This window comes from Octopus bimaculoides, chromosome 11 (genome assembly GCF_046866305.1).
Source record: "Octopus bimaculoides isolate indiv1 chromosome 11, ASM4686630v1, whole genome shotgun sequence".
NCBI lineage: Eukaryota > Metazoa > Mollusca > Cephalopoda > Octopoda > Octopodidae > Octopus > Octopus bimaculoides.
In genome coordinates, this window is record NC_142938.1 from 45,131,808 (window position 1) to 45,158,043 (window position 26,236).

At 36.1% G+C, this 26,236-nt stretch overlaps 1 protein-coding gene across 2 annotated transcripts in view; it reads right to left on the reverse strand.

The window, feature by feature from the left end:
* LOC106879836 (rab3 GTPase-activating protein non-catalytic subunit) overlaps nt 1–26,236 on the reverse strand; it is a 74,680-nt gene that overhangs the window by 23,103 nt on the left and 25,341 nt on the right. For both annotated transcript variants that reach the window (XM_014929541.3, XM_014929540.3), the window contains exons 13-27: nt 25,454–25,581; nt 24,878–25,077; nt 18,232–18,314; nt 17,036–17,100; nt 16,558–16,648; nt 15,156–15,295; nt 14,102–14,411; nt 10,906–11,003; nt 10,093–10,192; nt 8,238–8,398; nt 7,004–7,247; nt 5,339–5,494; nt 3,697–3,803; nt 2,976–3,042; nt 239–309 (exon numbers count right to left, since the gene is read on the reverse strand). In XM_014929541.3, coding sequence (XP_014785027.1) covers nt 239–309; nt 2,976–3,042; nt 3,697–3,803; nt 5,339–5,494; nt 7,004–7,247; nt 8,238–8,398; nt 10,093–10,192; nt 10,906–11,003; nt 14,102–14,411; nt 15,156–15,295; nt 16,558–16,648; nt 17,036–17,100; nt 18,232–18,314; nt 24,878–25,077; nt 25,454–25,581 — 2,021 coding nt within the window. The remainder of the gene's footprint in view (nt 1–238; nt 310–2,975; nt 3,043–3,696; nt 3,804–5,338; nt 5,495–7,003; nt 7,248–8,237; nt 8,399–10,092; nt 10,193–10,905; nt 11,004–14,101; nt 14,412–15,155; nt 15,296–16,557; nt 16,649–17,035; nt 17,101–18,231; nt 18,315–24,877; nt 25,078–25,453; nt 25,582–26,236) is intronic.

Genomic DNA, 26,236 nt, shown 5'->3' on the forward strand with positions numbered 1-26,236 from the left:
CAACAGCAATGAAAGACACAGTCAGCCTTTGTGAAAATCAAACACTTGGCTTGAAGACAATATGGTACCAATTTCTTGTGTCCACAAACTATACCTTTAACTTTACTAGAATGTCACCACAAGTATATTCCACATCTTAAATGTTAAAAAAACATGCTTAATTCAATTTTATGTTATAAAGATTTTTAAATTGACAGAATGATAAAGAGAAGAAATTCAAAATGAAATTTCATGTTACCTTTTCCATGAGATTAGCAGCTGCTGAGAGACGTTTTACAGCAAACATATTCCATAGCATGGTTCCTAGACCTAGAAATGGTATCACATAAATACTGATATTAGTAGCTGGGTAATATATAGAGACTACAAGCATATGTCCTATGATTTACATTAAATGCTTTGTGTGTGTGTGTGTGTGTGTGCATGCGTGTGCGTGTGTGTGTGTGCACATGCACACATATGCATGTTAGAACAGCTTTTTTCTAATCCCCCATTGTTGTACTTAGTTACTAACCTGACACAACTAAGTGGATTTTAGATTTGGGTTGCATTTCTATTTCTTTTTTAATTAATATCTGCTGATCCCTTGCCTTTGTGACAAATGAAGGAAAACATTACTATTATCAGTTTAATTATATAGAAGTGGTAGCTGGACAGAACTGCTCGACCTTGAGATATTTGTTCTAGCCCATTATGTTTTGAGTTCAAATCCTGCTGAGGTCAACTTGCCTTTGTTTAGGGTTAATAAAATAAAGTAATCAGTGAAGTACTGGGGATATTGATGACATTGACTACTCAACTCCTTTCAAAATTGCTGGCCTTGTGCTTAAACCAGAACCCATCATTATAATTGATGTTATTGCTGTTGTTTTTCACTCAGCATTTTGTATTTCTGCCAGTATTAGATTACTAGATATTAAGTAGCATCAACAACCTTTGGTTTCAAGCACCTTTCTGAGAGTCTTTGGCATGTCAAGCAAATAGGCTTTCTGTAGAGTCAGGAAATTCATCTTGACATTCAATATCCTTAGTCAATCATTCAAATTTCTTGCAATTGTTTCTAATGCTCCTATTACAATATGGATAATGATAACTTTACAACAATTTCCAATTCTTTAAATTAATATTTTAGGTCCTGGTATTTCTCTATTGATTCACATTCCTTTTGTTCCACTCATTTATCAAACAAGCATGAAACAATACATTCTTTTCTCTTCATTGAGTATGTGAATGTTCTATATGCTTATCCATTTGAAGTTTCATATCCCATAGTACCTTTACATGGTCATTTTCAAGGATGTGTTTTGTTTTATGGTCATACCTTTTCCCTTTCCATTATTATTATTGTGAAATGGTAAAAACAGTAGGAAACTGAACTAAATTTTTGACAGTTCTGTCAATTCACAGTTCTTGTAAAAATATAGGTTTGTTTGTTGGCACTCTGTCGCTTACGACGTCGAGGGTTCCAGTTGATCCGAGCAACTTGTGAAATTAACATGCAAGTGGCTGAGCACTCCACAGACACGTGTACCCTTAACATAGTTCTCGGGGATATTCAGCGTGAGAAGGCTGACCCTTTGAATTACAGGCACAACAGAAACAGGAAGTAAGAGTGAGAGAAAGTTGTGGTGAAAGAGTACAGCAGGGTTCGCCACCATCCCCTGCCAGAGCCTCGTGGAGCTTTAGGTGTTTTCGTTCAATAAACACTCACAACGCCCGGTCTGGGAATCAAAACCGTGATCCTATGACCGCGAGTCCGCTGCCCTAACCACTGGGCCATTGCGCCTCCACAAAAAAAAAATATAGGTAAGGCAAAATAAAATAAGTACCATGTAGTGAGGTCAATTCAACTAACTGTGCTCCTCTCCTTACCAATATAGGCTTGTGCCAATGTCAGAAATCATTATCATAATTAATATAACATATATAATACTTTTTTATATGATAACTTACAATTTTATGCAGGAATAACTTCCAGAGTACTGAGAAGTCAGAAGATTCTTCCAAAATGACAGCACATGCTGTCATGGTACTGAATTGCTTTGATGAGTGTCCTATAATAATCTTGCAAAATTAGAGTTTCCACCAATTAAAGATTGTATAGTTTTTCCATTATTGTTACAAGGCATTGATTTTATTATCAACTATCAATAAATTAATTGTTGTTGATTAGTCCCAGGCCAGACCTGATCAAGTAGACATATGCTCAAAGGCCTTCCAGCCCTGAGATCATTCCATGTATTTTTATATCTAGGACTACATTGCTTAATTTCTTCCTCTCTTTCTTCTTAAGATAGTAGAACATGCTTTTAGGGATATTTGGTCAAGCAACCAAATATAGGTTCTCTTTCATCATCATCATCATCATCATCATTTAACGTCCACTTTCCATGCTGGCATGGGTTGGACAGTTTGACTGAGGACTGGCAAGCAAGTAGGGTGCACCAGGATCCAATCTGATCTGGCAAGATTTCTACAGATGAATGCCCTTCCTAACACCAACCACTCTGAGAGTGTAGTGGGCGCCTTTTATGTGCCACCAGCATGGGAGCCAGTCAGGGGGCACTGGCATCGACCAAATTCGCATGGTCTTTTTACATGCCACCGGCATGGGGAGCCAGTCAGGCAGCACTAGCATCAACACACGCTTGAATTACATGCCACCAGCACAGGTGCCAGTGAGGTGGCACTGGTCATGACTATGATTTCGACTTGATTCTTTAATTCTATGAATTCATCATTATACTGTTGATGCCACATCCTTTTCCATTTGTGTATGAAAAAGATAATGGTATTAATTTTTATAAAGAAAAGATGTACTGTCAGTAACAACTATTTCCTTTCACTCTCTTATATGTTTAGAACTGAAAACAGTTCTAAGGACATTGTAAAGATGACAGAGGAAAATATTTTAAAGGAAAAGAGTTTGAGACATCATCATCATCACTGTTTTTGATAAATATTTCAAGACTAACCTTGTCGAAGGACTGCATTCTGTATGGTATTCAGGTAATTCAGAGAAGTCTGGAGATAATGATATTGCTAAAAAAGAAAGCAAAATTAATAAATCAGCTAAAAACATGCCTTATGTAGCTAACATTTTCTATGGTAATAATGTTTTTTCAAACTTTATTACTAATACTTTGTTTTCATTTTTGTTTCCATCCAATTTTATTCATGTTAATAAGAACGAGACTTGAAAATTTAGACATTTATCATGAAACTGCTGAATCGAAAGTCCTTTTGTATATTTTTGTTACCAGAAGGTATTACTGGTGTTTGTCTTAGTTTTTCACGGTATCAAATGACTGAGAGAGATATATATTTCTCTGGATACTGCACCAGTCAATTGCAGGTTTCACTCATAGGATTTGAGCTTAGCACTGCAAGCTAATGAAACTGACACTGGTGAGATCACCAAATAACTTGTAAGAAAAGACCTCTTGACTGAGTGGAGGTGCAAATTTGAGGACGGTAGCTATATGCCAAGTGCTGAGAGGCTGAAGTATGATAGGAGAACAGGCGTCTTTTCGTGGAGGAGATACATAGCTACCTGAGTTGGAAAGCGAGAAAGGATGGTGGAAATGAGATGTCAAGGTATACATATTTACAAATGATAAAAATCTAAGACAGGAACTATACAAATATGAAAATTAAAGATTCTAAGAGTTAAAATGACTGAACCAAATGACTCACCTCTAAATCTTTGTTCCATAAAACAATGTATTCCCAAGAGCAATTAGCAAGAAGCACATCAGAATCTAAACTGTGAGGGAATCTCTCCTGTAGTGTGTCCAGCTGACCTATAAAGTGTAGGATAAAATGCAATATTGTTACTATTAAGGTAGCAAGTGGCCAGAACCTTTACTGCACTGGACAAAATGCTGCTAAGCATTTTGTCCGTCTTTATGTTCTGAGTTCAAATTCTGTGAGGTCGAGTGTGGGTGATGCCAGTGCTGCCTGATTGGTCCCGTGCTGGTGGCACGTAAAAAGGACCATTCGAGTGTGATTGTTGCCAGTGCCGCTTGACTGGCTCTCATGCTGGTGGCACGTAAAAAGTACCATTCAAGCATGGTCGATGCCAGTGCCAGTGCCAGTGGCACATACAAAGCATCCACTACAGCTTGGTGCAGCCTTCTGGCTTGCCACCCCTCAGTCAAACCGTCCAACCCATGCCAGCATGGAAAGCAGACATTAAACGACGATGGTGATGATGATAATGAAGAGAGACACAGACAAACATTCACGCATGCCAGTCATCGCATATGTATATGTATGTGTAGATGTGTGCATGTGTTTAATAAGGTACCTAACACATACGCACATACAAAATATGATATTGTCGTCATGGTATAATATGTCCTGTACTATAGTTGACTATAGAAAGATTATCTCTATAAAATGTTATATTGTTTTAATCGAAATCAAAAACAAAATTATATGTTGACATTTGGGGTGGTGTGATACCATTACCTTGTAAAATTTGATTTGATTTGGTCAAGCTATTTGAGAATGCATAGGCAACAGACAGACAGAGAGAGACAAAGAATTTTAGAGACACACAGACATACATTCAAGCATGTCAGTTGTCACATATGTATATGTATGCATAGATGTGTGTGTGTTTAATAACATATCTAATGTGGAAAGACACACACACTCATACACATACATTCACAGACACATACACCCTCATATACAAAAATGTGATGTTTTTGTCATCGTCATGGTATAAAATGTCATGTAGTATAGTTGACTATAGAAAGATTATCTCTATAAAATGTTATATTGTTTTAATCAAAATGAAAAAAGCATTACATGTTGACACTCATGGGGTGTAATACTATTACTTTGTAAAATTTGATTTGGTTGAGCCATTTGAGAATGCATAGGGAACAGACAGACAGACAAACAAAGATATTATATATATATAAATTTCACCATGTCATCTTCACTTGGCACCATGTTAAAGAGAACAGAATATATATATAAATTTTGCCATGCCATCTTCACTTAGCACCAGGTTAAAGAGAACAGAGCTAGCAGCTAAATTGCTTTCTCAAGTAGTTATCCATTTAAAAATCAGTCAGTCTTTCTGGTTGAGAGATCTGATATTTAGGGTACTAGTTTGTTGTAGCTTCTGGTAACAGCAAATCTGCCACTGGATTATTGCTACTATAACATAAGAGTTGGCAGTAATATATCTTTATTGTATAGAACTAGTACCAGTTGTAGAACCAGCATCACTACACCACTATACTACAAAAGTAATACCAACTTCCTGTGATGCTGTAAAAGATAAAATTTAAAAGCAAGTAAATCTTTTCAGTCAGCTTACCTAAAAATTGTTCTTCAAATCTGACATGTATATTTTCCAATGGTTCTTCAGCCATCTCGACAGACTCTGATAATACTAATCCTCTGGGTCGATTTAATACTTCATGAGAAAAGTTAGCTCTGCTAATGAACTTAGCAACAATTTCAGGTATAGAACCTGTTGAAAAAAAATTAACAAATAAAGTAATACTTATCTCGTTCATGAATTTTTACTTCATTTTTACATTATTACTGTTGTTCCAAGTTTATGAATAAAACATTTTCCTTTGAGAAGATACAGGTATTCCCAACACAATATTATTCACTTAGTCATACAGGTGTACCAGAAGTTCAACAAAGATGATGGCACATTAAGTATGAATCGTAAGATTAGAGTATATTGAATCATAGTTTTAAGTTACATATATATTGGTAGAAAGATGGGAGATAAAACTTATGGAGTATAAAGGGTACTGTGGAATCATGAACTTTTGCTCTCTCTCTCTTAATATGCAGAACACTTTACATTTTGAAACAAACAGCCTTAGAGAACAAAAAATATAGCTGCTGTTGTTTAGTCCCATGTCAGTCTGACTGAGCTAATCTATCATCAAAGCATTCCAGCCTTGATCTTCTCATTTCTTTTAAAGCAATATATCTGAGACTACATGATCCAATCTATTCTTCATTTTTAAAACAGTTTGATGCAATTTGAAGGATATTTGGATGCTATTTCTGGCAGGTTGAGTAACCATGTATTGGCTCAAGGAAATATAATCATAAGGTTTGGAGAAAAATGTGTATCTAGGTACAGTGACCAGAATGTAAATGGACACAGATTTATGCATTGCAAATCAAAATTAAGTACATCATGAAGATATTTATGAAGTCAGATCTAATGATTTTTCTTCAAGTTCTTTTTCCTTTTTCCATGTATTTATACATTTTATAGTTATTCCTTAAAATTACATTTCTCTGCACGTTTTTTTTTCTTAACCCTATCATCAAATACTGACATAAAACTGTTTCTCAATGAAAAAAAAAATGACTTTACTGTTTACTGTTACTCTCCAACTATAATTCTTTATCTGCTTCTAATGCATAACATCCCAAATCTCCAAATATAAATAAAACAGGCTGTGTGGTCCAAACTGTCATACTACACTTCAAATAAGCTATTACTATTTGAAGTGTGGTTCCAAAATGGATTGAAGCATGACATAGTTTACTGAACTTGAACAACAAGTCATTCTAACATGTTCAGTTGGATATCCTTGTTTGCTTCAGTAGAGATGGTTATAGCTATTTAACAAAGACATTTCACAATATTATTACCACAGCCTTTGCTATTGTTGTAAGTGCCACTGCCACTACTGACATTGTTATCGTCATTTTTTTTCTATTTGGCATGATGTAGTAAACAACATGAGATTAAAAAATAACTGACTTATCCAGCAAACTAGATCTATTTATCACTTCTAACACTTTGCTGGTTACCTACTTACTGTAACTCTCCATGGAAAGTGCTAACTGGAACTACTTAACATTATTGTTGACCACATTGGTTTTACACATTCATTTCATGTCCCTAGCTCACAATGTCATGAGAACATTCATTAAAACTCATTGATTAATACCACTTGCTAGAACATACAAACAAAAACAAACAAATAAAGTTTCAACATACCTCTACCACCATCCAGTAGGTGGTTAACAGAAACTAGCAATGGTTCTGAGGCAGCACTAGAAATGGTAGACATTGATGGTGGCGGTATCTTCATTTTCAACAAACTATTAAGTGCCAAGGTGTCTTCAAGTTGCCGTATCAAAACATTCCATTTCTCATGATCAACACTCACGTCTTCCCATTCAGATATACCATTATCCACTTTATCAGTCTGACTTGTGTCTGCTGTATCAGCATCTGGATCCTGAGAGAGTTGAAGCAAATATTGGAATACAGTTTAACTAAATTAACAATTTAGTACTTCAGCCATCACAGGGCAACTATGTTGTTTATAGTACAATGGCCTGTGCCTGTTGGTACCTCCAAAATGATATATTAGCATCTTCAATGTACTACATACAAGCATCATTCAGCCACTAAGTACCATAGCTTCTATTTAATATACATACACGCACACAGATATATAAGAAACTGTCATGAATTTCATAGGTTACTGCTGTTTCTGCTATAAGATGCAATACACTCATAGTTGAATGCTTGTGTACCACTTAGTTTCATTGGAGCCTCATTGTGAAGTGCAATTTTATTTGGGAAAACATTTACATTTATATATACATACAGAGAAAAGCATTACATCTCTATATATATACATATATACACACACAGAGAAAAGCATTACATTTATATATATATATATATATATATATATATATACACACATACATACATATAAAAGCATTACCAATGAAAAAGCATAAATCATCAGTATCATCATCGTTTAACGTCCGCTTTCCATACTAACATGGGTTGGACAATTTGACTGAGGACTGGCGAACCAGATGACTGCACCAGGCTCCAATCTGATCTGGCAAAGTTTCTACAGCTGGATGCCCTTCCTAACGCCAACCACTCCGAGAGTGTAGTGGGTGCTTTTATGTGCCACTGACATGAGGGTCAGTCAGTCGAGGAAATGAATTCAGGAGTTTGAATATCACTATGCCTAAGTCATCATCATCGTGAAGTACTAAAATATATATATATGAATTGTGGTAGTATTACAACGATCATGCAAGTTATACCATATCTCTACCTTATATATTATTGGTACAACATACAGGTCAGTTCCATAATTTCTCAATTTTATATTGAGGTACCTTAAACACTCAACCATTACACTTCTATTATTTTCTTTCATTTATTAAGTACAGCAACAATAACAAATTGAACATGTTACCTTAGCTTTAGTTTTACTGGTCATCATATCCATAGCAACCCCTCGGGCAGTCAATGCAAGTATATAAGCAGCTCTGGAATTGGTTGACTGAGTACATGCTTCCCTTATTTTCTCCCACCATGGGGAAATTGAATCCACACTTGTCATAACATCACTGGTATCTTAGAGAAAAGTAAATTACAATATGAACTGTAATTGGAGAACAATTCAGAGGAATAATCATTAAAGACACAATAGCAGCAAGGAAAAGGTGCCAGTTTATAAGTAACAAATTCATGAAAAGCAGAAAGGTCGATGCAGCACGCAACTTAGTTTTTATTTAAATTTTCTAGGCTATAAATTTAGGCCAATGATGTGAAAGAATAGATCATACAAAAACTCACCTGACTAAAACTACATTGAGGTTACCTAACCCTTTTGTTACCATGTTTCTGTTGAAACACACAATATTTCATCATGATCATTTAGCATTCATTTTCCGCTCTGGCATAGGTTAGATGGTTTGACTGGAATTGGTAAGCCAGAGAGCTGTACCAGGCTTATCTGTTTTGGCTTGGTTTCTATGGCTGGATGCCCCTCCTAATGCCAACCACTCCATAGTGTACCAGGTATCCTTTATGTGTCACTGGCATGAGTGCCTTTTAATATCACTGACATGGGTACCCTTTACGTGTGACCAGCACAGGTGCCTTTCACATGTCACTAGTATGGGTGCCTTTCACATGTCACTAGTATGGGTGCCTTTTGCATGTCATTGGCATGGGTGCCTTTTGCATGTCAATGGCAAGGGTGCCTTTTACACATCACCAGCACTGGCTATGACTACAATTTCACTTAGCTTGATGTGTCTTCTCAAGCACAGCAAATTGCCAAAAGTTTTGGTCATTTGTTACCGCTTCCATGAGATTCAACATCTGAAGATCATATTTCACCACCTCATCCTTACTTTTCAGTTAATTTTGAAATTAATGAGGAATTTAGTAGAATAACTTTGTTATATTTAAGCTGGCGTTTGGAACATAAATTAATATAAAATTTTGATGGAATTCAATTTACATCACTTTAAAACAGAAAGTTTATATCATAGAATAAGGAGCAGTCTCAGGTTGGTGTTAAAAGAGTAAGGTAAGAAGTAATCAATAAACCTAAATTAACTTTGAATTAATTGTGTAATAGTATATTTAATCATTTCATGAACTAGAGGTGCTACATATTATTATGCAGACAGATTATGGTTAGGAAGGAAATATCCTTCAACTACAAACACAACAAAACCCAACAGCAAAAATTTGAACTTATGACCACATTTTAAGTAGAAAACTTCACAGACAGTGTCTTTTCGTATTTCTCTCAATGAGTTTTAAGTTGGGTTACTCTACAGAATAGCAATACATTTAACCATCTTTCATCTGACAATAGAATCAACAATCTATTTACAGGTCATAGGAGGAAGTAAAACACTTGATATCTTCACTTCAGTTTGCTTTAAAAGGCAGATGAGTAAATGTTTCTGTGAGACTGGAGAGCCCATGATTCTCACAATTAATGAAGTTGTCAGTTTATTGAGATGACAACGACGACGCTGCTGCCGCCATCACCACCACCACCACCACCACCATTTTACATCTGCTTCCCAAACTAGTATGGGTTAGATGTTTTGACAGGATCCCAAAGGTCAGAAGACCATGTCTTGCTCCAACACCATTTGACACGATTTCTATGGCTGTATGCCCTTCCAAAGCCTAAGTAACATATATGAATTAACTATCAATAACCTAGAAAGACACATGCTAAATTCACAAATTCTACAGAAGCTGCATATCCATAAATATGACACTAGAGAGAGAAAACTTACCAGACATTCTAGTCAAAGTTAAAATGACATAGTATAAATTATAGACTTGGGTTTCAATATTTCTATTGTCACTCGATAGCCAGTAGTGTTGTAACAGGTCCTGCAGATAGAGGAAAAAGAAGAGTAAAAAAGGACTATAAAAAAAAAGAGAGAGAAAGGGATATATGGGATTTCAAAATTATTGATCACTAGTACCACCATAAACAGAATGCTGACCCCAGTACTTAGTTTAGTCTGATGCTTATATTAATTCTCTTTGTCAAACCACTTAGTTAGTTCCAGGACATAAAAGGATACAATATAAACACAAACCACAACACAGATACACACATATGATGGGCCACTAATGGTTTTACCCACCAAATTTCATCCACAAAATATTGGTTAATTCAAGGCTATAGTTGAACATAGTTACTGGAAGTGTTGTGTAGCAAGTTTGAACCTGGAACCATATAGTTGTAAAAGCAAGCTTCTCTAAAACACAGCTAAGCCTGCACTGCTATTACATTTTCAACATGGAATGTTTGTAACTTCTTTTCCACAAACTAAAACTACTTGAAATTTCACCTCTTTACAATCTTATTTCATTATCATCAAATGTTTAAAGCTTTAAATGTTTTCAAGTCCCACAAGAAAAGAAACTTCAAGAACTTAATGGGAAATATTCTATGAGTATTAACTAAGTATTTCAAAATATTAGAATCTCTGTCTCTCTCTCTCTCTCTCTCTCTCTCTCTCTCTCTCACACACACACACAAACTCAAGTTAATGAAGTCTTCCAGGATATATTATGACAATAGTATCTATACTCACCATGAGATGATCAGGAGGTATAGCACAGTCTTGAAGTATTCTGCTTAAATCTTCAGCACTAACTTTATTTGATAAGCACCCATCATAAAATAAATCACCTGAAAGTGAAAACAAGAGAAAATTCTAGTATTTTGTTCAAGTCATCTATATTCTGTGTTCAAACTGTGTTGGAGGTAATTTTCATTTTCATTCTTCCAGTATAAAAAAATAAATAAATATCAGTCATGCATTCAGGTTGATTCAATTCACCATAACCCTCTGTTTCAATTTGTGACCTTGTACCAATTTGAGAAATCATTAATTTCTTAAAATTCATTAATTGCACAATTTCAGTTAGCTGTTTACCTAAGTTCATTTAAGACATGAATGCTATAACTTCTCACTTTATCCTTCTCTAAAATGAAGAGTATTTGAGCTTGATCAAAAAGAAATAAGTATATGTTTTGTTGTTTCACAGTGATGGCTTGCCAAAAAAGGTAGAACATCGCTCGTAGACCTTACAGAATATTATTTTTTTTCCCTGTGTACTCTACATTCAAATATGTTGAAATCAATCTTGCCATTCACCCACCACAGAATCAATAAAGTGGAGCTTATTATTAAGTAAAAGAATAATATTCATTTGGTTAAATTTTTTGTAACAGAGGAAAACTGTTAAAAAAGAAAAGTAAAATGTAACAGAACTGTTTTGATTGAATTTAGGCAGATCCTAGCATTTGTGCTTGTGTGCTCATATACAGTAATGCCTTGATATACAAGTTGGTTTGTTCCTGAAGACTACTCAAAGTGAAAACTTGTAAAGCAAAGCAATAATTTCCCATAATAGCAATGTTATAAATTGTAATTCATTCTCAGAAAAATATTTTACCTATAAAATTTATAATACTTGTAAATAAATGGCAATAAAACAACAGTGGAATGTAAAGAATATTTTATGTAAAGTAAAAAGAATGTCAAGATCATTTATAATGAAAAATATTATTATTATAATCGTTTTCTGAATCACTTTCACTTGCACTAGACTTGCGCACACCATCACTTGTAGACACTACCGCCGATTTACAAGCACTTGTAGTTGGACTTGTAGATTTCTTTTTAAAAAATAAATCTAGAGTTGTTTGCTGAGAAGCTTCTTTTTGCTCTATAAATTTCTCAGTAACATGCAGAAGCATTTATTATAGTAGTAGAAACTTTTGCACTTCATTCAAAATTTGGATCTTGTGCTTGAAAAATAAAACTTGTAAACCTGGGGTCTCATAAAGTGGGTCCTTGTAAAGTGAGGTATTATTGTATATGCAAGTATATATATATATTCAATAGAATCCAAATGAAAAATTTTCCAATATTTTATAGATCTACTCTGTTCAAATAATTGAATGAACTAGATTGAATCTGACTGATTTCACCACATCTGCTGCCATTTAACATCCATTTTCCATACTGGCATAGATTGGATGGTTTGACAGAAGCTGGCAAACCAGAGGAGTATGTCAAGCTCTACAGTCTGCTTTAGCATGGTTTCTACATTTGGATGTCCTTCCTAACATCAACCACTTTACAGAGTGTACTGGGTGCTTTTTACATGGTGACTATCTTTATCAATTATTACATGGCCATTGTGATACATAGCTTAGGGTACTGGTTATTAGTAATGTAAATATGAGGGGGTTGATTAACAGATGTAATAGAGTAGTGATCTAAATGTTTTACAGCTGATATTTTTTATGGTGATTCAAATTTAAAGGGGGATTGACATCTCACTCCTTTTGGATTAGATAAAATAAGCACCAATTAAATTATTAGGATCAATTCAATTGATTACAATACTGCACAATAAATTTGTGGTCTTGTTTTGATGAAAGAAATCATTAACACTTAGATGGAGATCTGTAAGCAGCATACAAATGAATGTGATTCTTTAGTGTCATTTTTCATCTTTTTATAAAAGAAATCCTTCCAATAGACAGACAACATTGTACATCATTGGAAACCATTACTTTATAATTTTGAATAGCAACTGTTAATGGGGAAAATAGTTTCTACATAAGCAAAGCACAAATGAAATTTTCCCTCATATCACAATGGTTTGTTTGGTAGTGTCTCTCTTACTTATTAACTTTTCCACAATCATAAGCAGAACTGAAAAATTGATGCTATACTAAATTCAACTGATTTAGAAAGTATAGCTTGGAAAAGGATTAGCTCTGGTAAGCAAACTTGCCCTACAAATTATATATATATATATAATATATATATATATATATATATATATATATAATATATATACTACTTAAAGTCTTCAGTGATTCCTCTAAAACCCAATGGATTTTGGGGATTACCAACACCGTTCAATAAGTATTTGAGTTATGATACAGAGAACAGTAATTACTTAACCCTTTAACATTTAAACCACCCATATCCAGCCCATATATTCTAACTGTTTTATGTTTAAACTAGCCAGATCTGGCCTCTCATATCTACCCTAAAATGTCATTCTAAAAATAAAGAATCTCATCATCGAAATCTCAAAGCTACAAGATAATGCATAATTAATTCAAAACAATGTGAATAAATAAGCATTGCATTTGACAGAGTAATCTGAATACTAAAGGGTTACTTATACATGCATTAAGCAAGTGTTTCTACTGTAGCCTTTGGCCACCCAATGTCTTGTGAGTGGAAGTGGTAGGTGGAAACTGTATGAAAATCCTATGTGTCTGAATATTTACATTCTGATTCCTTACTTGTAAAAGTTGAGTAAAAAATAATGTTATATTGACATTCCTTGTCAACAAATTGCCCTCTAGCTCTGAATTTTTGATGGCAAGTAATATAAAAAAAAAAACCCTTACTTAAAAAAACAGGTAAATGTTAGTAACAGGAAAGGTGCCTTGCTGTAAAACAATGCTACAATAAGTATCCATCAACCCAAGCTAGCAGGGAAAAAAGTTAAGTAAAATGAATGAAGACTAAGGTATTTACAATAGCTAACCTCAGAGGGATGAAAACAAAGTTGATCCTGAAAGCGACACTTTTAGACATGAAGATTTCCAGTATTTCCAGCTTACACATCCACCTTTTAAGAGGGGGATAGAACTACAGAGCACTGAAGTAGATCTTTTTTTTCTAAAACTTCTAGATGTAGGAAAAAAATGAGAAAGTGAAGAGCAAATGATAGGCAATGTTGTATACTTACAAAGTGCATTTTTCTTATCTTCTGGAATTTTTCTGATTTTGGACACAATAGGTAAATTTCCACCAGAAGAGCTTACAGTAACAGTTGAGGGAGATGGTGAGGATTGTGAACTATCTGTCTGCGATTCCTGACGATGTAGTGGATATTCAAAGCAACTAAGGAAGTTGGTCACTGACATTGGTTGCTCCTCAAACGTAACATTGCACTGGACTGCAGAAGTGTTGAAGTTATTGGGTGCATCATAGGCAATTAGTTGCCGGAGCACATGCTCTATTTCAGATTTTGTTGCAGATAGAACATTCATTAAGTGCTACGAAATGAAAAAAAAAAAAAGAATTCTTTTAAAGAGAGAGAGAGAGAGAGAGAGAGAGAGAGAAGTGAACAAAAGCACCAACAAGGTCTGGTAAGAGATTTTACACAAACAGAGAATTATCATTTGTAAGAACAATTGTTCTTTATCCCCTGAACAAACTCATAATTAAATGATCTCAGTTATGTTGACTTTGCCCATGCTGGCATGGGTTGACAGTTTGACTGGGCTGGCAAGCCGGAAGGCTGCACCAGACTCCAGTTTGGCATGGTTTTCTACGACTGAATGCCCTTCCTAACGTCAGCCACTCTGAGAGTGTAATGAGTGTGTTTACGTGCCACTGGCATGAGTGCCAATTTGCATGACACCAGTATCTGTCATGTCTGTGATTTTGCTTGGCTTGATAGGTCTTCTTCTCAAGCACGACATAATGCCAAATGTCTTGGTCATTGCCTCCGTGAGGCCCAACACTCGAAAGGAACTCAGCCACTTTGCCTCAGTATATTTCAAATAGTGTATGTAGGTGTACAGATTGTAATATACATTAACTTTCTTTAAGATGGAAATGTGTGATTTGAAGATCTATTTCTCTCTCCCAACTAAGAGCTTATGATAGTAAGCTATGAGAAAAAGAAGAAAATTATTATTCAAATAATTCATACACAAATATCCATGTTGGAAATAATGCATTGCGTTTATGTTAACGAATGAAAAGAGATTTAAAATCAAAAGACTTTTAATTACCTGTTCTACATTACTGATAGATTTTGGTTCATAACATGTAGATTTTGTTTTATCAAGCATACTATATGTGCGCAGTAACTGGTTTTGAGACTGACAGAACAACAGGAAGAGGCGACTGTCGATGTCAAGAGCTTCTTCAGCTGTAAAGAAGAAAAAAAATTATAATTTATGAATGATGTTCCTTCAAACTCCAATATGATGGCTAAAAGTGAATTCATATTACAAGATTTATTCAAAAGATCATGAGATATATTATTTAGTGCCACATAAAAAGCACCCAGTACACTGTAAAGTGGCTGGTACTAGGAAGGGCATCTAGTTGTAGAAACTATGCCAAACAGACAATTGGAGCTTGGTGCAGTACTCTGGCTGGCCAACTCCTGTTACACTGTCCAGCCCATGCCAGCATGGAAAATGGATGTTGGATGATGATATGAAATTATTTTTAAAAAACTGCTTCACAATAATTATTTTCATACTACCATGAGTGGAGTGTTTTTTTTCAAATTTGGATATTTGCATATTGTAAGACATGCTTTAACAAATTAATGTGGTTTTTCTACAATTAACCACTCAAGAGAAAAATTAAGTTGGAAACTAATTACTTTAAAAAGATGTTTGTGGATAGCAAAACCTTTTTGGTGGGATAAGATTTTATTCAGTGACAAGATGTATTTCTTGAACAGTTAAAAATGTAAAAAAAACTAGAATAATCTTTAAACTTATGCAAGAGTTGTCAAAAACAGGAGATAAAAATATATTGGAGATAAATTAAAAATTATGAAGCTGATGAATTACGAACCACCTGATTAATCCAATAGTACTAGTGGATTCTCTTTTACATCCAACAGTCCATTGGCATGATCAACACTAGATTGGTATTGATTAATAAATAATAAATTCATGTTGGGCAATGTCTGAAAGAGTACGACTGCAAATACAGAGGGACGAAATGGTGTTCCTCTGAAGGATTTCTTGGGTAATGTTACTCAAAAAGGTGCGTAGCTCGGATATCAGGGAGTCTCTCAAAACCAGGCTGCTACTTATATGCACTGAGAGGTCACAGCTCTGGTACTATGGATGTGTGATTTGAAAGTCACAGGAATGAATTGCAAGATGAATTTTTCTAGCTGCACCAACTAGCAGGAGACTTAGGAATAGACAAAGATTGAGATGGTTGCATAATATCCATAGACTCAGTTGGTTATACTTGGGAATCCAGCCAGAAAGTGTGAGGGCAGTTGTTTCTGATAAGGTCCTAGAGAGAATGTGCCTGAGGATTCTCTCAGGAATAGTGGAAAATGGATAGATGGATAAACTCATGAAAAAGACTATTTATTAAAAGATGGCAATGCTTGTAAAAACCAATTCAGAGAAACTGATGTAATAAAAGTGTAATTACCTTTACCACTCATTTGATTTATGCAGCCTCTTATGATATTTTGCATTGTTACTGTTGATAAGTATTTTGTATTCAAGACTCGCTCAACTCCCTGAAGTGAGACAAAAGGAAATCAAAAAATCAGTCAAGAAATAATTTCATTCTTTCTAAAACACAAAGATTGTCTTTTTGACTAGAATCATTTCACTAATGGTATTAAATCCACTGTGAAGAACAAGAACATAACATTTAACAACCTTAATTTTCTCATATCTCATACTTTAAAGCTTGATACATATTTTATGTAAATGTCATCCTAATTTAACCCATGAAAATAAGTAACCACAAAAAAAGTTGCTACTTTTGTTATTTATATTGTCATTTATAGATATTTAAATAATTTGTTTCTTTTATTTAAGAATACTGACCTAAAATTGTTTAGACTTACAAAATAAGACAAAGAAAAATATGTTATAAAAAATAAAAAAATAACACTTACTTGCTGAGCAATACTGGAAATCTTCATGTCTAAAAGTGTCTCTTTCACAGTCGATTTCAAGCTCTCTGAATTAAAAGACAATACAATAATTTATCACAATATATGACAACTGCATACATACATAGACTCCACCTGTGTATATAAGGACAGGCTGAACATTCACACTCAGATTAAAACCTAATCCCTTCTTGAACCAGATGAAATACAAATAATTTGATTAAATTAAAAACTGAATTGAAAACATTTTTTAGTATAAGCTCTCCTTTTGACAAACTCTTAAATTAAATTACAAATGAATTTTTTATAAACCCTTTACATGACAAATTTTCTAATTAAGTTTCCAATGAATTTTGCATCTTGGTTTGTAACCTTCATTCACTACACCTACTTTTATATCATCAAACCCAAAATGATTTCTTCTGATGTCCTTCAACTTCATAAACACTAAGTAAACTTTACAAAATTCAGTTATAAACTTCAATGTTGTGTAAGAGTTAATTGTTTTTGTGACATAGGAAAATACTCTGATCACATCTACTGCATTAAGATTCTTACTTTAGCTTTTGTAACAATGAATTTATGCATAACTTGATTGTTCACAAAGAACTTCCTCTACACAACACCTTTGGTGTTGAAAATGAAGTTTATTTGTCTATTTTTTATACACTGGTGGTTCTTTGTAGGAGTATTTTCTCCATTATAATTTCTAGATGACCCCTTTACAGCAACTGATTACAAGAAGTCACTTTCCCATTTGACTGCCCTTCAGACTATTCCTCTTTACTTCTGAAGTAAAGCTGTACATTTTATAATCTAAGCACAGACATGGCTGTATGGTTAAGGCGTTCCCTTTGTAACCGTGCGGTTTCTGGTTCAGCTAAACAGCATAACACCTCAGACATCGTTTACAAAAGGCCTGAGCTGACTAAATTCTTGCAAGTGGATTTGGTAAATGGACACTGAAAGAAGCCCATTGTATATAAAAATAACCTTCTCACCAACCTCTCTGAAAGTGTGGAAAAGATCAAAATAAATTTAAGAAACAATTTATGAAGGCAGTATTCTAGCATTATCTTAGTCATGATTGTTAAAATAAACCAGTGACCTTTAATGAAATATACAGAATTTGGTAAAAAATTATTATATGTAAAAGAGAACAAATCAATATATTGATAAATATAAACAATGGAATTTACCTGATTCTTCGTTACATTCTTTTAAAAGAGTCTTCAGTTTCTTAAGCAGGTGAAGGTCACGAGCCCTTTTGCTGCTTTTATCACTATAAGATGAAAAACCACAGGTACATATATGTATCATATATATCTATATATTAGGAATACTGAAAAACAATGTTGCATTTCATGTAATGAATTCAAATCAGCATAAAACATTGTAAAAATATTTTTTCATTCAAAGCATAATTGTTATCATAAGCAATATTTCCCCACCTTGAAATCAGATATTTTATTCGAGGAAAGAGGAATATGTTTGGAGTGATGTTTCAACACTTTCCTGCTTCTGAATGCTTTTCCGCTGATGAAGTGTTGAAGTGACCTGTATAAGTGGAGGATGAGATGGAGCTTCCCAGCCTAATGAATTTATTTTAGCCCCCCCCCCCCCACTGGCTTCCCATGCTGGTGGTACATAAAAAGCACCATTTGAATATGGCTAATGTCAGTGTTGCCTGATTGGCTCCCATACCGGTGGCACATAAAAAGCACCCACTACACTCACAGAGTGGTTGGTGTTAGGAAGGGCATCCAGCTGTAGAAACCTTGCCAGATCAGATTGGAGCCTAGTGCAGCCTCCTAACTTGCCAGTCCCCAGTCAAACCATTCAATACATACCAGCATGGAAAACGGACATTAAACGATGATGACGATGATGATGGGTTATCTTCACTGAATGTAGCCTTGTATTATCATGTTTCAGCACGACCCTTTTTCTGTTGACTAGAACTAGTTGTTTTTTGAGCAAAATATGATTGGCATGTTTAAATTCATCATCATCATCATCATCGTTTAACGTCCGCTTTCCATGCTAGCATGGGTTGGACGATTTGACTGAGGACTGGTGAAACCGGATGGCAACACCAGGCTCCAGTCTGATTTGGCAGAGTTTCTACAGCTGGATGCCCTTCCTAACGCCAACCACTCAGAGAGTGTAGTGGGTGCTTTTACGTGTCACCCGCACAAAAACGGCCACGCTCGAAATGGTGTCTTTTATGTGCCACCCGCACAAGCCAGTCCAGGGGCACTGGCAACGATCTCGCTCGAAAATCCTACAGGAGCCAGTCAGGCGGTACTGGCAACGGCCACGCTCAAAATGGTGCATCTCATGTGCCACCCGCACAAGAACCAGTCCAGGGGCACTGGCAACGATCTTACTTGGCTTGCCGGGTCTTCTCACGCACAGCCCATTTCCAAAGGTCTCGGTCCGTAGTCATCGCCTCGGTGAGGCCCAATGTACGAAGGTCTTGCCTCACCACCTCAGCCCAGGTCTTCCTGGGCCTACCTCTTCCACGGGTTCCCTCAACTGTTAGGGTGTGGCACTTTTTCACGCAGCTATCCTCCTCCATTCTCACCACATGTCCATACCAGCGCAATCGTCTCTCTTGCACGCCACAACTGATGCTTCTAATGTTCAGCTTTTCTCTCAAGATACTTACACTCTGACGGGTATTCACATTGACATTACACATCCAACGGAGCATACTGGCTTCATTCCTTGCGAGCTTACGTATGTCCTCAGCAGTTACAGCCCATGTTTCACTGCCATGTAGCATGGTTGTTCGTACGCATGCGTCATACAGTCTGCCTTTTACTCTGAGTGAGAGTCCCTTTGTCGCCAGCAGGGGTAAGAGCTCTCTAAACTTTGCCCAGGCTATTCTTATTCTAGCAGCTACACTTTCAGCGCACCCACCCCCACTACTAACTTGGTCGCCCAGATAGCGGAAGCTATCGACTACCTCTAGTTTTTCACCCTGGAATGAGATAGAAGTTGTTTCCTGTTTGTTTGCAGTCTTTATTGCACCTGAACATCTGCCACAAACAAAAACTAACTTGCTAGTTAACCTGCCTTTGATGTTGCTGCACCTCTTATGTGTCCATAGCTTGCACCGGGTACATCTTATAGAGTTACTACCTACTCCTTTTCTACATACTGAGCAGGGCCATCTACCTGAAGGGGTTTGTGTTTTATCTACCTTCCTACTTATTAGGATTTTGGTTTTAGCTAGGTTGACTCTAAGGCCCTTCAATTCTAGACCTTGCTTCCACACCTGAAACTTCTCCTCTAGTTCTGATAGTGACTCCGCAATTAGGGCAAGGTCATCAGCATAGAGGAGCTCCCAGGGGCAACCTGTCTTGAACTCCTCTGTGATTGCCTGGAGGACTATGGTAAATAATAGGGGGCTGAGGACGGAACCTTGGTGGACCCCTACCTCTACCCGGAATTCATTGCTGTACTCATTTCCAACCCTCACCTTACTGGCCGCATCTCTGTACATGGCTCGCACAGCTCTCACTAGCCATTCTTCTATCCCAAGTTTCCTCATTGACCACCAGATAAGGGATCGGGGGACCCTGTCAAAGGCTTTCTCCATGTCAACGAAAGCCAGGTACAGAGGTTTATCCTTGGCTAGGTATTTCTCTTGCAACTGTCTCACTAGAAATAAGGCATCAGTAGTGCTTTTACCTGGCACGAACCCAAACTGCATCGCATCTAAATTGATTCGCTCCCTAATTAGTTGGGCTATGACCCTCTCTGTAACTTTCATAACCTGATCTAACAGCTTGATGCCTCTGTAATTATTTGTATCTAAAGCGTCCCCTTTACCTTTGTAGCAGTTGACTATGATGCTGCTACACCAGTCATAGGGTATGACTCCTTCGTGTATCACCTGGTTCGTAATACGGGTGACTAGGCTATAGCCAACACTGCCAGATATTTTGAGCATCTCTGCAGTGATTCCTGATGGGCCGGGGGCTTTCCCGGTCTTCATACTCTTAATTGCTTTATCTACCCTGGTACTATCAACTCGGATAGCTGGTCCCTCTATTGGGTCGACATAAGGCAGGCTCTCTTTCTCCCATTCATTCTCTTTATTAAGCAATCTATCGTAGTGGCATCTCCAGACCTCTTTCTTTGCATCCTCATTTAATGCAAGCGTACCATCATCCATGCGAACACATTTCTCTCCTACAACATCACTATTCTCTCTCCTACACTGTCTTGCAACCCGAAATACCTCGAGTCTTTGGTCCTCACGGCGCAGAACATTGGCAAATCTTTCCTTATCTGCTTCCCCTCTGGCTAAATAAACCTGTCGCCTAGCCTCCCTTCTGGCACATTGGTACAATTCCCTGCTACCACCGTTCTTCCAGTCCTTCCAAGCTTGTTTCTTTTGTCTAATAGCCCTGTCTACCTCCTTGTTCCACCACCACGTTACTCTGGGTTGGGAGGGGACCTTACACCACCCACAAATCTGGTCGGTGGCTTTCAACAGGTTGTCCCGCAGAAATCTCCAATTGTCTTCCACGTTGTATGATGCTATATCCCCTTCTATTTCGTTAAATGCTTCAAGTAACTTGTCTCTAAGTCTCTGTCCGTTTGCAGGGTCTTTAAGCTTCCACACCCTTCTTCTCCAAGCCTGTCTAATTCTGGGCACCCATTTTGCCTTGATCCCAAAGTCGCTAACTACTAATCTATGTTGTGGGGTACATTCTTCGCCAGGGTAGGTTTTGGCATTTATAAGCCGCCCTCTTTCCCTATTTCTGGCGAGGATGTAGTCGATTTGGCTAGAGTGTCTGCCGGAGCGGTAGGTGACTAGGTGACTGGCAGGTTTCCTGAAGTTGGTATTGCAGACCATAAGATTGGTTGCATCACAGAACTCCAGCAGTCTGGTTCCCTCCTCGTTGCGGGAACCGAAGCCATAGCCTCCATGTATGCCATGGAAGCCCCCAGCACGACGTCCGACATGACCGTTGAAGTCTCCAGCCACAAAGAGAAGGTCCCTGTCACTCGTCGACGAGGTAGTTTGCAAGAGGGTGTCATAGAATTGGTCTTTCAGACCATCTGGTAGCCCAGGTTGAGGTGCATAGGCTGAGATGACAGTAGCTAATCTATGATGAAGCACTAGTCTGATCTTAAGTACTCTGTCACTTACTCTAACGACCTCGATTACCTTATCCACCCATTTCTCCGCTAGAAGTATTCCTACGCCCCCGACCCCGTCAGTGTTCCCTGCCCAGAAAATCTTGTACCTGTGTTCTTTGCCTGTGAGGAACCTTGCAGAACCTCCTCTCCATCTTACTTCCTGGATGCAGCACATATCTACGCATCTCCGTTCAAGCATCTCAACAATTTCACCAGATCTACCTTTCAGCGTGCCGACGTTGAGAGTGCCAATCCTAACAGTATGGGTGTTGGGGGTGTGGGCCTGTAGCCTGGGAAGAGGAAAAGCAGTGTCGTGTACCTGAAAAGAAATTATTGACAATAAAGTTCTGCAATGATGCTTTTCTGTCGTTCCAATAACTCAAAGTGAACAATGCCTATAGTATTCTAGTAAATGCACAGCAAAATCTTTTTTTAGGTGTAGATCTGGTTTGAGTGTTGGAACTGCCTATTGTTGGCATAGACTATCCATTTCTCATCCCTTATTACAATTCAGTTAAGAAAAAGGTTAGCAAATTGTTAAAAGCATTACTTTATCCTTGGGGGGAAAATTCACTTCCTTTCTCTATACCCTTTCCCAATCTGTTGGAGATGGTCTTGCACAGTGGACCAAGGTTTACTAAGCCTAAGGATTAAGTCTCTGATATTTTGATGCAGATCCTCTTAAATTGCTCTTTTCACTGTGTCATTATTCAGAACAGTTGGTCTTCCTGATCAATATTCATTCAAAATATTGGATGGGTATCAATCCAAATTTTGAAATTTGTTAAACCACCTTTGGCATTTCCAAACAAAACTCTCACCATCAGGATATTCAGTAGATATGTTTTCCTTTGTTGCATCGTCTAGCATAATTGCCCTTATGAAACCCATGGAGCATACAATGCTGAATATACAACTCATGGAAGTCCTCATTTTCCACGGGCTGTCAGACATAGCACATACACACACACACACACACTACATGTCCACATTAACATTTGGTCATTAACTCTATGCTTTTTGGTTGATTGCAAGGACACCAATTATTGGCTTGTAAACTGTTTGTGGTATGACATCAGACAATTTGCTTGGCAAGGTGACATTATTTATATATATATATATATATATATATATATATATATATTATTACAAATTTGGGATTTTACCAATAGAACCGCAACTCCTATTTCAGGACAACCTTATTGTCTGGAATACACATAGAAAGTTATATTCTATATAATTATAAAATAATATAAGCATTTTAAAACCTACGATAAAGTACAATAGAATTATTTAATAAATATTTGAAAAAATATATATACCTTACCTGATAAGATATATTTTTTCAAATATTTTAAAAATAAGTTTTTAAAATAATTTTATTGTACTTTATATTAGGTTTTTAAATGCTTATATTATTTTATTATTATATAGGATATAACTTTCTATATGTATTCCAGACAATAAGGTTGTCCTGAAATAGGAGTTGCAGTTCTATTGGTCAAATCCCAAATTTGTAATAATATTATAAATGATAAAAGCACCCACTACACTCTTGGAGTGGTTGGCATTAGGAAGGGCATCCAGCTGTAGAAACTCTGCTAGATCAGATTGGAGCCTGGTGCAGCCTTCTGGCTTGCCAGTCCTCTGTCAAATCGTCCAACCCATGGTAGCATGGAAAGTGGACGTTAAACAATGATGATGATGATGACTGTTTATATTGCATTAGTAAAGTGTAAAATAGTAAACGCCCTGATAACCTAGAATCATTTGGTAATTTAAAAAAATATATATATATATATATATATATATATATATATATATATATATATATATATTTAGTTATACACACACACACACATTTATACTAGAGTGTTACCAATCATATGAAAGGTTACTGTGGAAGTATGCTTTTGTTATCATGGGGTAATATCATGAAATATGGTATACATAAAATAATTGTAATTTAACTTTTATCAAATTTCTTGGTGCATGTAAAAGCATGATGAAATAAATACTAATTTTCAAGAGAAAAATATTTATTACCTTAAAATAAATTTCTCATATGTATAACTCCTCTTCCTTTGTTTCTATGCATTTTTCTCTCACATTGTGTTTGTGTATAGTGTTTTTGTTTACTCAGTATCTGCAACTAAGCCTAGTATATGTTCTTATCTTGCAACTCTTATATTAACTCTCTGTATCTCTCTTTTACTCTCATGCTTCCTCTCTTTATACAATATAAAGTAGGACAGGAGAAACCAACCAACCAGCCAACTAATATTCATATCAGCTATTATTACACACATGCACGCATAAAAATAATATATTATACATAATAACATAGAACAATTAAAACACACAATGTACAACACATTAATATGTATAGTATTTTATATTTAGTATGCAACTTCAAATTGACATCAAATTATATAAAGTCTTCTGCAAAGAAAGACATTGCAGTATGTGAGGATGCACACAACGACCAATCAACTTTTGGTGTACATTTGTGTAGGCATGTGCTTATCAGACATGATATTTTGTGGTGCATGTAGACATGTATTCTTTCAACATATGTCTGTGTGTGTGTGTACCTAGATAGAATGAATAACCAAACTGAAGAATGTACAAGACGTATGTGCCTGTGTATTTATATAAATTTTAACAGAAGAAAATGCAAGTTACCTGAGAGCAAGATGAAAAGGCACATCTATTGTTTTAATGAAGCCATTTGTATCAACAAGAGCAATCTGGAATGTTTTGGTCTTAGTATCTCGACTTGTGACATTGTTCAGTCCCATCATACCATACCCTTGACATATTAAGCGACATCGTTTACACACATTGAATGCAGCAACTCTTGGACCATATACAGCAGTCCACACCTGTGAAAAAATAAAATAAAAAATAAAAATAGAAATATTTTTTCATAACTATTGCTGATTTGTTGAGTTAGCTACAGCAAACTGAACATTCTTCATTCAACCTTAGTCTGTAAACATTCAACATACTCCATCATACTGTTTAATTTCAGTTTGTTAGGAAAGAAGAGATTCTATCTACAAAGATGGCCTGACCAGATAGGTGAACTGTATTTTTGTGTTGAAGATCTAAGGAAAAGACTAGGGGAAATTTATCAAGGTTCAAGAATGAGAGTCTTGAAAATTGTTATATTGCAGACTCAATCAACCCATACAGTGGAAAATTGGATGGAGTATCAAACTTATGATGGTGATGAAAATAATGACTTATACATCATACCTCGAGGATACCTCGTCTTGGAGCATATATAACAAGAAACTGAGCAAGTCGCTGCATTTTCTGAGGGTTGGTACATTGGCTTTTCTCTTCTTTCACTTGCACCCAACCAACTTGAGCATCACGGTAGCCTAAATGAAAGTAAAGTAAGTAAACAATATAATACTATCATTGTACCAAATTTGTTGATTCTTACTGTTTTCTGACTGTTAACCTTGCCAATATGGTACAAAGTGCTGCTTTAACTATGATACAATCCATACAAGCTGAATTTCTCTATGATGACATTAATAGGAAAGCCTGCATTCTCATCTTGACTTGCACATTCAGTCTTCAATAATACTGACTAGACTTCCTCACTCAATTTCCTCTGATACATAGCATTATTATCTCTCCAACAAACACTGACCAAAGCTTTTTATGCATACTTCAAAATTGAAGCTATTCCTAATACACTTATAAATTAATAATTGCATATATAATGGATGATTTTCAACTTGTCATTTTCTAACTGATGCAGATGTTTTTCATTCACTGCCCTTTTTCACTGTCATCACACAGCTCACACATGTCTCATTTATTCTACCTTTTGTATCGAGAGAGAAACCATTTACTGCCAATACAGGCAGTAGTTTTTAAACCTCTGTAATGAGAAACAGGGTCAAAAATTTGTTACAAACAGTATAAAACATATAAAACTTGGTAAAGTGGACTAGAGTAAAAAATAATTGAAGGTAAACATGACAAAGGCTGAAGTACTATTAGTAATTTACAGGAGCAACAATA